The 12,500-nt window shown below is 43.5% G+C and overlaps 2 protein-coding genes across 4 annotated transcripts in view; both read right to left on the reverse strand.

Moving 5' to 3' along the window:
* Positions 1-6,374, reverse strand: part of LOC127001727 (uncharacterized) — a 60,170-nt gene extending 53,796 nt beyond the window's left edge. The window contains exon 1 of the mRNA XM_050866837.1: positions 5,435-6,374. The gene's annotated coding sequence lies outside the window, so the exon portion shown is untranslated. The remainder of the gene's footprint in view (positions 1-5,434) is intronic.
* Positions 1-12,500, reverse strand: part of LOC127001728 (uncharacterized) — a 179,847-nt gene that overhangs the window by 54,674 nt on the left and 112,673 nt on the right. Inside the window, exons 4-5 of one of the 3 annotated variants that reach the window (XR_007755431.1) lie at positions 10,694-11,335; positions 10,272-10,400 (exon numbers count right to left, since the gene is read on the reverse strand). Coding sequence is in view for 1 of the 3 variants with exons in the window: in XM_050866838.1 (XP_050722795.1) it covers positions 11,102-11,335 (234 nt within the window). In the remaining 2 variants the exon portion in view is untranslated. Of the gene's footprint in view, positions 1-10,271; positions 11,336-12,500 lie in introns of those variants that run through there. The other 2 variants (XR_007755432.1, XM_050866838.1) reach the window with 2 other exon arrangements.

Below are 12,500 nucleotides of genomic sequence, written 5' to 3' on the forward strand. Positions count from 1 at the left end.
TTTCAGTTGAGATTTTGCGTTAAGGATAGACAGAGGATGTTTAGTGTAGAAGAAGGTGATAGCTGAGTGTTGTCAAAGAATTGGAGATAGGTGTTTGGAAGATTGTGCCCAGTTCGTAGTTGGCGAAATTATGTTTTTGAGGCGTTGAAGGACACCAGGTTCCTCTTGCCGCAGTCGGAAATGATAGTAAGTTAAGTTCTGCGGCCTCCAGCCTGGAATCATGTAGTTCTTGTTGGGAGGGTCCTCAATCAAAAGATGTTGAGTAATGCAGAGTAGAGTCATCGGGGTGAAAATGGATAGGACTGTTTGTTTTTGAAAGACCATCAATGAACAACAGAGAGTGGGAGATAGGACAGAGCCCTGAGGGACTCCACTGTTGATTGGTTTAGGGTAAGAACAGTCACCGTCTACCACAGCAGAGATAGATCGGCCAGAAAGGAAACAGGAGATGAAAGTACAGTGAGAGGTATAAAATTCATAGGAGTGTGTGTGTGTGTGTGTGTGTGTGTGTGTGTGTGTGTGTGTGTGTGTGTGTGTGTGTGTGTGTGTGTGTGTGTGTGTGTGTGTGTTAGAAAGAAAGACATACAGACGGACAGACACGCAGACAGAGTGTGATGTAAGTAGGGATGGGTGGAAGGATTGAAGGAGGGAGGGAAGAGGGACGGAAGGCAAGAGGAAAGGACGGAGAGAAGAAGAGGGGGAATGAGAAAGGGAAGGAGGGAAGGAAAGAGGGAAAGAGGAAGGGAAGGAGGGAGGGAAGAGGAAGGGAACGAAGGAGGGAAGGAGGAAGGGAAGAGGTAGCGAAGGAAAGAGGGAATGAGGGAGGTAGCGAGACCGGAGCCGCAAGAATGAATGGAATCTCGAACGCAATTCAGCCGTGACTTGTATGCCAGGAATGCCTTACCGAGTCGCAGATGCGCGCACACACACACACACACACACACACACACACACACACACACACGCACAGATCTGTAAATGTTTTCAGATCGAGTCAACACAAACAGGTTAATTGATTTTGCGTCGCGGTAAAAAGCAGTTAGCAGGGCAGTGCGAGGCGACCACCAGGACTCTCATCTCTCTCTCTCTCTCTCTCTGGCACGCACACACACACACACACACACACACACACACACACACACACACACACACACACACACACACACACACACACACACACACACACACACACACACACACACACGTCTCTGGGTCCATGGTTACAATCTTCTGCATCAGACTGTTATATCCTCCTCCTCTTCCTCCTCCTCTCCCTCGTCGTCTTCCTCCTCCTCTCCCTCGTCGTCTTCCTCCTCCTCCCAGACAGGTCAGGTGCGCGGTGTGTCATGCACAGTTCACCTGTTATATATTTGTGCATGTTACCTGACTGTCCTTCCATCCTTCACCTTGCACCTCCCCCTCCTCCTCCTCCTATATCTTGTTCTCGTCTTTCCTTCCTACGCTTCAGTTTTTCCTTCTTTTCCTTGTTTCCTTTCTTCTGAGCTTCATTTATGTGAACCTTTATCCCTTCCTTTCCTTCTGCCTTTTTATCTCCTTCCTACACTTTCGTTTTCCTTTCCCTTCTTTGTTTCCTTTCTTCTGTCTTTCATGTATTTAGTCTTTTCTTCGTTTTTTTCCCTTTGCTTTTCCGTTCTAGTACCCTCCTTTCTTTTTTTATTCTCTTTCTTTCCTTCTCTCTTTCTTCTTTGGTTTCCTTCTCCTTGATCTGCCTTCTTTTCATTCATACTTTCTTTGCCCTCCTTCCCTTTCTCCTTCTCTCTGTCTTTGCAGCTATGTTTTCCTTCCTTCTGTATTCCCTTTCTACCTCCTTTGCCGTCCGCCTTCTTCCTTCCTTCCTGCATTCATTTTTACCTTACTCGACCTTTCTTCCATCCATCCTTTACTGCTTCCTTCCTTCCCTCTTGCATTCGTTTCCTTCCCTTTCTATAGTTTTCCTCCCTTCCTTTCCCTTTTCTGCCCACTTGTATTCCTCGTCTTCACTCCGCCATTCATTTGTTTCCACGTTTCCCTGAAGTTCCTCGCCCCCGCCTCTCCACCCTCTTCATCCTTTCCTCCCCGTCCTTGTCTCACCCATTTTTCTCACTCGTTTCCTTGTCTTCCAGCCCCGGCTATTTTTCATTTCGCTCAGCCTTTCGTCCCTCCATTGTTACCCTTTCTCCCTTCTCACCCTTTCTCCCTACACACCCTTTCTCTCTTCTCACCCTTTCTCCCTACACACCCTTTCTCTCTTCTCACCCTTTCTCCCTACACACCCTTTCTCTCTTCTCACCCTTTCTCCCTACACACCCTTTCTCTCTTCTCACCCTTTCTCCCTACACACCCTTTCTCTCTTCTCACCCTTTCTCCCTACACACCCTTTCTCTCTTCTCACCCTTTCTCCCTACACACCCTTTCTCTCTTCTCACCCTTTCTCCCTACACACCCTTTCTCTTTTCTCACCCTTTCTCCCTTCACACCCTTTCTCTCTTCTCACCCTTTCTCCCTACACACCCTTTCTCTCTTCTCACCCTTTCTCCCTACACACCCTTTAGCCCTTCTTACCCTTTCTCCCTTCTCACCCTTCCTCCCTCCTCCTCTTCGTTCCACTCCTCAACTACCTCAACTGTGTCTTATATTTATCTCATTCTTTCCTACAACCGTCTTGTCCTCTTCATTTTTTTCCTCTTTCTTTTATTTCCAGCGGTCTACTTTTCTCTTGTCTATTCCTTCTTCTTCCAGGTTCTTCCGTACGTCGTACTCGGAGTGCTGCCCAACTAAGCTACGTACCTACGTATGTACGTATGTACCCTAGTCTTGTATACACGTCACTCGACGATTTATTCCCTTGCTTGTTTTGTTTCTTTCGTTTCTTCCCGTCTGATCTGTCTTCATTATTCACTTTGCGCGAATCAAAGTGCTGTCCACCTAGGCTACCTGCCTACCTGCGTCAGTCTGTAGCACCTTCCTCTCTTCCTTGCTTCCTTTCTTTATTGCTTTCATCTTTCGTATCCTTCCGTTTGATCTGTCTTCATTTCATTCAGTCCTACTTTTCCCTTTCACCTTTCCGTTCTCCTTTCTTTACCTCAGTAGAGTACCAGTTTCGTACCTTCCTTTCTTCTTTCTTGCTTTCTTCATTTGTTTCTTTCGTTTTTTCGTCTCCTTTCCTTTGATCTGTCTTCATTTTATTCATCCCTTACATGTTCCTTTTACTTTCTCCTTACTTTCCCTCAGTCTAGCTCCTTCCTCTTTTCTTCTTTCTCTTTTCCTTTATTACTTTCATCTTTCGTTTCCTTCCCTTTGATCCATCTTTTCCATTTTACCTTTCCTTTAGCCTTTCTTTCTCTCTGTATAAATGTGTACCGTGTTATTGTCGACCTGCCGCCAGAAATGCCCTGACCAGCATGAAACTCGTAAAGGTGGGACGAAAGGTGAATGTAAGGATTTTTCTTGCCTACCTTGATTTGTGCGTCAGTGTTCATCTGTATCTCCGAAACCTTTATCTTTTAGTAATGGATACTTGACTGTCGTTAATTTAATATCTAGGCCTTCATCATCATCACCGACGTCGTTGTCCTTGCCGTCATTGTCGTAATCCAGTCAGGACCGGTCAGTCCAAAACGCTTCCATTCGTCTCTGTTTTGTGCCTCTAGTTTGCAGTTTCGATGTACACACTCCATATACTTTTAATTTCATCACACCATCCGGGGAACCGCCTCACGCTGCCCCAGAACAAAGGCCCGCACTAACCACGCTCCTCTTTTTCGATGTCACAGTCATGTTTCGGCTCGGGTGGTAACGAGCACGTAATCTTTGGTCACTCGGCGATGGTCATTAGGTCAGCCGTCGGGAGGATTCAAATACGGACTAAAAGCTTATTATTTGCTTACGCCAGCCACGTGGCAACGCTGCACAAGGTTATTCGCATTAACCGGCTGAATCTTAAATACGATGTGACTGAAGATTACTTTCATCAAGTACTATTCGCTTGCATCCATAGCAGAGCTGACTTATTCATGAAAATTATACATGCAAGAATTACTTTACGCTTTCTTGCTACTCTTCGATTGGCAATACATAAAGCGCCTCGCCATAACATGAATAGAGGCAAACCTCGGCAGCCGAATACTATATAGTGGGTCGACGTTACCCTCGCCTGGATGTGATAATCGGATTGCTGTGCGTTACCCAATGTTTCCAAACAAGGCTACAAAATATTCCTGGGAGCAGCTTTATAGGCGCGCTTGCAGCAGTAATCCTAGCAGTTTTATACAAAGAAGACTTATATAGCTGTGGTAGTAGTAGTAATGTAGTAGTAATAATTGTAGTTGTAGTAGTAGTAGTACGTAGTAGTAGTTGTAGTAGTAGTAGTAATAGTAGTGGTGGTGGTAGTAGTAATAGTAGTAGTAGTAGTAGCAGCATTAGCAGCAACAGTAGTAGCAGTAGTAGTAGTAGTAGTAGTAGTAGTAGTAGTAGTAGTGGTAGGAGTAGTTGTGGCACCATCAACAACAACACCAACAACAACAACACAAACACCACCAACAACACCACCACCACCACCAACAACAACAACAACAACAACAACAACAATACTAACAGTAGTCATGGCGGTAGCGGCCCAGAAATAGCAGCATAAATAGTAATAACACTTCGTCGCTGTTGCGAAGGCTCGAACCCATCCTGAACAAGCCACGGTCGGAGGGTGTGCGGCGAGGGGTGGGTGTAAGGGGTGCCAGCCACTCTTGCAGGGGGGCGGGGCAAGACGCGCCTAGGCAAGAGTTCTCATTCCAGCCAACAATCTCCCGTAAAATACCTTCTGGAATGGGAATATTAGGAGCCGAATTCCGCTTACTTGAGGAATGTGAGAAGGAAGGATGTGGTTCGGCAACTTGCTTTTCCATGGAGTGACGAGCGTGACTTTGAGAGATGGGATTGAACTTGATCTAACCTAGAGAGAACGCTGGTGTTGATGTTGTTGTTGGTGGTGGTGGTGGTGATGGTGGTGGAAGAGGAGAGGATTGAAAAGGGTGAGGGAAGAAAGGAGACGAGGACGAAAGAAGAGAAAAAAACGGAGAGAAGGAACGAAAGAGAAAGGAAGATCATGGAGGGGGAGGGGAAGAGGAAGAAGATGGGTGAAGGAGGAGACGCGGAAAGAGACAGAAAGAAAGAAGAGTGAAAAGAAGATGGATGAAAAAAGTGAAGTGGAGACGTGGGCGAAAAAGGAAGAGAAAAAGGGAGAAGGAGAAAGAAAGAAAAAGGGTGAAGAGAGAGTGGAGGCGGGGACGAGAGGAAGGAAAAATAGATTCGATGCTTTTCTTCCTCTCCGTCAAGTCGAGACGAGCCTCATTATGAGCCTTGCAATACTGAAAGGTCAAGCTAAGAGAGAGAGAGAGAGAGAGAGAGAGAGAGAGAGAGAGAGAGAGTGTGTGTGACTTACCTGTTGAATGTGTCAAGGGCGTGAATGTCCGTTTCGGTGGTGGTGGTGGTGTTTTTTTTTTTTTTTTTTTTTTTTTACAGCTAAGGAGACAGCTCAAGGGCGCAAAGAAAAAAAAAGAAAAAAAGGCCCGCTACTCACTGCTCCCGAACAGAGGTTAAAGGAGTGTCCAAAATCAGAGGTTAATTTCGGGAGGAGAGGTGTCCTTTTTTTGTCGCTAATCTTATCGTTGTTGTTTGTTTGTTTCCTTTATTTTCTGGGGGGGAGTTTCAGTATATGTCAGTGTTTTCCTATACTATCAGTTGTCCATCTTTATTCTCGGTTTCAGAGTCTTTTCTTTTTCTTTCCTCTCTTTCTGGTTCTCGCGTCTGGTATTGATGGTGATTTCGATGGTGATGATGGTGTTTGTTCGCAAGTTGTTGTTGATGTAGATGTGATAATGATGGCGATGATGATGCCCTGTCCCGTTCTGTTTTGTTCTGAGGTGTTGTGGTGTGTTGTCTTGTCCTGTGTGTTGATGTTTGTTGTGTTGTGCTGTCTTGTGTGTTGCTGTGTTGACACTACAATACACTTCACTGCACTGCGATTCCTCTTACTTCATATCTCTCTTAATACTCCAATGAAGAATATTTAACTCTTTTATAAGTTCTTTCGCACAATCAATTAATCAACCTGAACTTGCTATCTCGCCCCTTCTATCTCTCTCTTTTACTCAAAGTCTACCAGTTTTCCGCTTGCTCCCAAACTTTTCATCTTTCCACTATTGAAGGGAAAAAACGTAAAAACTGATAACGTCCTTGTTTCCCCCACAGGTAAGTGGTGGCGTGCGTGAGAGGTAAGTAGCCACACCACCTGTCCGGCTCTCTCCTCACGCCACTCTCACTCTCCGTGCTGCGCGGCGCCAGGGAGTCAGACCAATGCGGCCCAACACGCTCCCCGCCGACGGCTCAGAGCACACTGAGACATGAGAGAAAGACGGTGGGAGAGCTTTCCATATTGTTCTCTCTCTCTCTCTCTCTCTCTCTCTCTCTCTCTCTCTCTCTCTCTCTCTCTCTCTCTCTCTCTCTCTCTCTCTCTCTCTCTCTCTCTCTCTCTCTCCCAACCATCCCCCTCTACCTCTACCTCTACCTGTCTATTTGCTCCACACCGAACTCTCCAATTTTCCTTCCTTAACTGTTTTTGTGCCCCTGTTCCTTCCTCTTTTGTCACTTTGATAGCCGCATGTCTAATTATTGCCCCTTCCTTTCTTGTTCCCTCATTTTCCCCTCCCGTCTTCATCTCCATCATAAGAATATAAGGAGTCTGTTAGAGCCCGGTAGGCCGTTCCTGTGAACGTATCCTCACCTAACCTCACTATCCATATATGTATCTATTCTTTCTTTCATGTAACTATCTTATTAGCTCTCACAACATGACTGCAAAGCCGGTTCCACTCATCCTCCACTCTACTGCTAAACCAACTTTTGCCTACGATTCTTGTTTTTCCTCTTTTTTTTCTTTTCTTCTGGCGCGTGCAGGAGTCACGCTACGTACTGAAGGGATGCTGTGGGGAAATACATCGTACGGGGAAGAGGTAATTTATTTATGCTTTAAAACTGAAGTTAAGAAAGCAAGGGTGGGAGAGGGAGGGAGGGGGCCAGGGAGGGAGGGAAAATAGGTGGACGGGAGAGAGGGAGGGAGAATGTCAGGGAGAAAGAAGGATGGAAAGAATGACTTAGAGACTGGAGGAAGGCAAAGAGAGGAATGGCGGAATAGAAGAAAGATAGATGGATGGAAAAAAGGAAAGGAGAGAGAGAGAGAGAGAGAGAGAGAGAGAGAGAGAGAGAGAGAGAGAGAGAGAGCGTCAAAAAAGGAAGAAAAGGCGATACCGAATAAATACTTTTAAAAGGGAATAAAGCTACTTTTTTTTTTTTTACTTGTTCGCCTAATGCGCCGGTAGGCTTTCTTCAGGGGCCTGGTGGTCGGCCCAAGCCCGTTATGGTGCAGGGAATTTTTATAGTGGCGCCATTAATTCTTGGCTCATGCTGCCCCCCGGAATTCATTCTTGATTCACTTGGACGGTTTCTTCTAGAGTCTGGGTTGATGGGTGGTCTTCAGGACAGCATGTGGGTAGTCTTTGGCCAATCGGCGGTGACTTAAAAATCCCAGGTGGTAGCCTGCGGATTCGAACCCGCGTCGTCCAGCACGCGGTGAATGCAGGGCCCGCACGCTAACCACTCAGCCACCGCCTACCCTAAATGTAAACATCATTTTAAAACTTTTCACAGTTTATCTACAAAGTTTTGCTTATATTTTTCTGACACACGAATGTATATAAGTTTAAAGGAGTAAACAGATAACCACTGACGTGTGATAGGGGGAGGAGGTGAGGGGACTACGAAAAAATAGAAAGGATAAAGAGAGACAGTTTATGATCGGAAGACATGTAATGCAAAATTCAAAAGAAAGGACACAGCAAGGGTAAAAGGTATAGGCGATGGGAAGGACTGAAAGGGAAGAAAAAGGAACTAAAATGAATAACGGGTAGGGGAAAAGAAAGGAAATGTAAATTGAACAAAAGGAAGGAAACGAATTTTGAGAACAAAGGTGGAAAGCGAAGTAGAAGTAAGAAAAAAATTCGAATAATACAAATAGAAAGCAAACTAATGGAAATAACACTATAAATGGAGAAGAAAGGGGCTGTATGGCTGCTGGAAGGATCTACTCAGGGGGGGGAGGGTTGATATGTATGATAAACACCTCTGATGAAAACTATAGTGTAATCAACGCGAACGGAAAACGGTAAACGAGGTAGAAATACTGTGAAAATGCACCGATAAGCAAGAAACAAGTAGGAAAGAAAAGTTGAAAAATAAGACGAAGGAAAAAAATATAACCATGAAACAAGAAAACTTCAATACAGAAAACTAACACTAAACAGAAAATTGTAATAAAACGAGAAAAAAATATTAAAGATCAGGCATATACAACCTGAATGGAAGAAATTAAAAATGTAAATCCTTCACGAGAAAAAGGTAGACAATGAAATATATAAAAAATGGATGATATGAAAACAGTTGAAAAACTACATAATAGAAGGAAAAGAAAGATACAGACAAAAAATACAGTAATAAAAGGCTTTCATAAGGGGGAAGTAAGGAGAGGGGACTCTTGGTCAAAAAATTAAAAAATGCAGAAATGCAAGGAATTGCAGTGATACTATCAAAAATGATTGTGCAAGGTTTACATGAAATTCATAAAACATTTTTTTTTGGGGGGGGGGTCATTTTTCAATTGAATAGATTTCGAACACTAATACTTAAAAATGCTCAAATTTTATGTGCTTACTCCTTACAATAGAACAAAAAAAAATAGTTGAAAACATTTTTGAAAAATGTCATTTTTTTTATAAAGATCGGCATACTGCATTTTATTCCGAAAAATGGACTTTTTGACTTCGAAATACAATATCCTGTTGAACTAAAATTTTAGATAAGTGTTTTCTCATCAATATGCCTTTTGCAGAATGAAAATTCCTTGAAAACTATGAGAGTTATATTCATTTGAATTTGATAAAAGTTTTTCAGGAATGCAGTTTAAAGTTCGTGTGTAAATTAAACAACTGCTATTAACATATTTTTTTTATAATTTTTAGTTCCAATGTATTTATAGCTGTTGTTAAACATTCCCCCTACAAACTGGGCAACTTCCATTAATCTACAAGTAATACAAAAAAAATATTGCATATGGTTAACTACCACTATTTGGGAGCAACCAAAACTTGCTGCTTGAATTGAATGTTAGAAAGCGCCAGCTTCATAGTCCGAACCTCTCCTCTGGCATCTTCCTCTTTTTGGCTTCCTGTGCACCCTTGGACTTGTTCTGTCAAACTCAAACTTTCTTTTTCCTTGCAAGGAATGCAGAGTCTTGGTCAAACCAGGAGCAGCAAAGACAGACCCCTCCTCATGACTGAAGTTATGCTGCATGACACTGACGGTGGTAGAGAAGAGTACTTTGTCATACCCAGCAAACTTGACTTTTAGAGTGGAGTCTGTCAGTCTTATGAGGTTTGTTTACTCCCTCCTCCGGCGTCACATCAGGTGTGACTGAGGGGGTGCGGTGCGGGCTGCTCACACACGCCGCTTCCCCCAACACCAGTCTACTCTCCTCCTATTCCAGAATTGTTGCAGACGCTCACCTTGAGCTTTCCGGAGTGCAGTTATTTTCTTGGGAGGCATTGTTATTGCGAGTGTAACAAGCCAAATAACTGGAAACACAAAGGGAAAAATGGGCGCGAAAGTTCCGTACCATCACTCCCGACTGTTCTTTGGTCACTGAAAAGACCGTAACGTGACGTCCACTCTCAAAACAGTGCCCAGCGCGAGCGCGGCCTGGATAAAGTATCGTACAGCAAAAAGAAAAAAAATTAAGTCAAATAAACCAATAAATAACAGAGATATGAAGCAAACAGTAGACTATCCAAACCTCAGTTGATTGAGCGTTTGACGGCTGCGGATATTTAACTGCGTAAGACCGCCATTAAATACGTAACATGTCTGGCAGGCGCGCAGGGATGCCTAAACTTACAGAAAATGCATTCCTCCATTTTTCGATATTTTGACCACTCCCCCCCCTTACTACTACTTAAAGATAACACCAATAACGAACAGCAGCACAATCCACAAGGAAAACATATAACAATAAATGAAAACATGAAGAATAACAATTTCATTAAAAAAAAAAAATATATATATATATATATATATATATATATATATATATATATATATATATATATATATATATATATATATATATATATATATATATATAGACATTGGACACCCTAACGAGTGCAAACCGCCCGCTGCCAACACCCTCTGGTCGGAGTGCTCAAAATGTGAAAATATGCAATTAAGTCTTGGGCGAGGTCCTGCCCTGCTTCACCTCTCAAAACTCGTGCCAGTGGAAGGATTACTTTATTTTTGACCTCGGTGACCTTGACCTTTGACCTTTAAAATCGAACATGTCCTGTGTAGGGCCATTAGTAGTCTACCTATGAAGTTTCAACATCCTAGCTGTAATGGTTCAAAAGTTATCGCGTTACAGACAAAAAAAATAATAACTATACATTGGACACTAACGAGTGGAAACCGCCCGCTGCCAACACCCTCTGGTCGGAGTGCTCAAAATGTGAAAATATGCAATTAAGTCTTGGGCGAGGACCTGCCTTGCTTCACATCTCAAAACTCGTGCCAGTGGAAGGATTATTTTAATTTTGACCTCGGTGACCTTTACCTTTGACCTTTGACCTTGAAAATCGAACTTGTCCTGTATGGGGCCATTAATAGTCCGCCTATGAAGTTTCAACATCCTAGCTGTAATGGTTCAAAAGTTATCGCGTTACAGATACAAAAAAAAACAATTTACACAGCTGAAAACACTACCTTTCGCAAAATTATTTTGCGGGCGGTAAAAAACAAACCAATTTACACAGCTGAAAACAATACCTTCCGCAAAATTGTTTTGCGGGCGGTAATAACCAGCATACCTACACCCATATACTTATAATTAGCCATCACTTAGAATAATACTGACAAAATTACTTCTTAAAACCTATCTGGGCCACACCACACCACACCAACACCACCATCCTTCACACTACACTGCCCGCACTACACCACCACAGCACTACACGTTCTCCACCCGCTCGCCGCTGTACTCCAAGTCCCTCTTCTTCTTCCTCGTCTGCTTGGTGGACACGTTGCCGTTCTCTGGGTCCAGCACTGCCTCATGTCGGTGCCTGGAGCGGGAGCGAGAGCGGGAACGAGATCGAGAGCGGGAACGAGCCAGTGCTGATCGAGGTCTCCGCATGTTGGTGGCCAGAAGGATGACGATGATAGCGGCATAGAACACCACGATGACCTGAGGACGGGATGGGCATTAGTCAAAAGAGAAGGTTCAGAGAGGAAGGAGTTTTAGGCCCGTATTATCAGACGTTTTCGGCTCCCACAGCGACTATTTACAAAAGCCACAAAGGGGGTTCTTCGGGATCTCATGAGTGTTTATCCACATTGATGGTGCAGGAGCCTTGTTAGACTATCACTAGGCTCATAAAATCCAAAGGGTGTTTGTAAGCCCAGAAATGTTTGGGAAATGTTAAATGGAACGAGGAAAGAAAACAAATGAGAAGTGGATAGAAAGGGAAGAAAAATAGAAAAATAGATAGGAAACGAAAGGAAACTGATTTGGATAAGATAAGATACATGTAAGGGACAGTGCGAGCGGAGGAGGAGGAGTGAGTGACTTTGTGGTATGGCCGGTGCTGCGTGTGGGTTTGTGTGGCGTGGAGATGGAATGGCCGTCAGGTGGAACGAAGGCCAGGTCAAGAAGGCAGGTGTGGAGGACAAGTGTGAACGGTGTGCGGGGATAGTGTTGAAGCTGGAGGCGTGGCCGATGAGGAAAAAAAACAATAATAATGAAAATGAGAAGAAAAGAGGTGCATTGACAATAGTAATGAAAAATTGATGATGATAATGATAGAAAAAATAGCAGCCTGAAGGCTTCCATTCTGATGATGAGCCATGATGGTGATGATTGTGTTTTAGGTGAAACTCTCTCTCTCTCTCTCTCTCTCTCTCTCTCTCTCTCTCTCTCTCTCTCTCTCTCTCTCTCTCTCTCTCTCTCTCTCTCTCTCTCCTCTCTCTCTCTATCTCACTCTCTCTCTCTCTCTCTCTCTCTCTCTCTCTCTCTCTCTCTCTCTCTCTCTCTCTCTCTCTCTCTCTCTCTCTCTCTCTCTCTCTCTCTCTCTCTCTCTCTCAAAATAACTATTAGATGTGCAAATACATAAAAAATCAAATTAGTCACTAAAAAAATAAGATAGACAATATATGTAAATAATAAAAAATAATACATCTTAATTAAATGCATTATTGTTTTGCACTACATAAACGAGAGTCAAAACTAACCAGTTAGTCAGCGAGTCAGTCTGACCAGTCAGTCAGTTAAGCAGGTAGGGAGACTGAGTCAAACAATTACTCAGGTGATCAGTCAATTATGCAATCTATCGATCAGTTAATTAGTAGTCAGT

Source organism: Eriocheir sinensis, chromosome 21, assembly GCF_024679095.1.
Source record: "Eriocheir sinensis breed Jianghai 21 chromosome 21, ASM2467909v1, whole genome shotgun sequence".
Lineage (NCBI taxonomy): Eukaryota > Metazoa > Arthropoda > Malacostraca > Decapoda > Varunidae > Eriocheir > Eriocheir sinensis.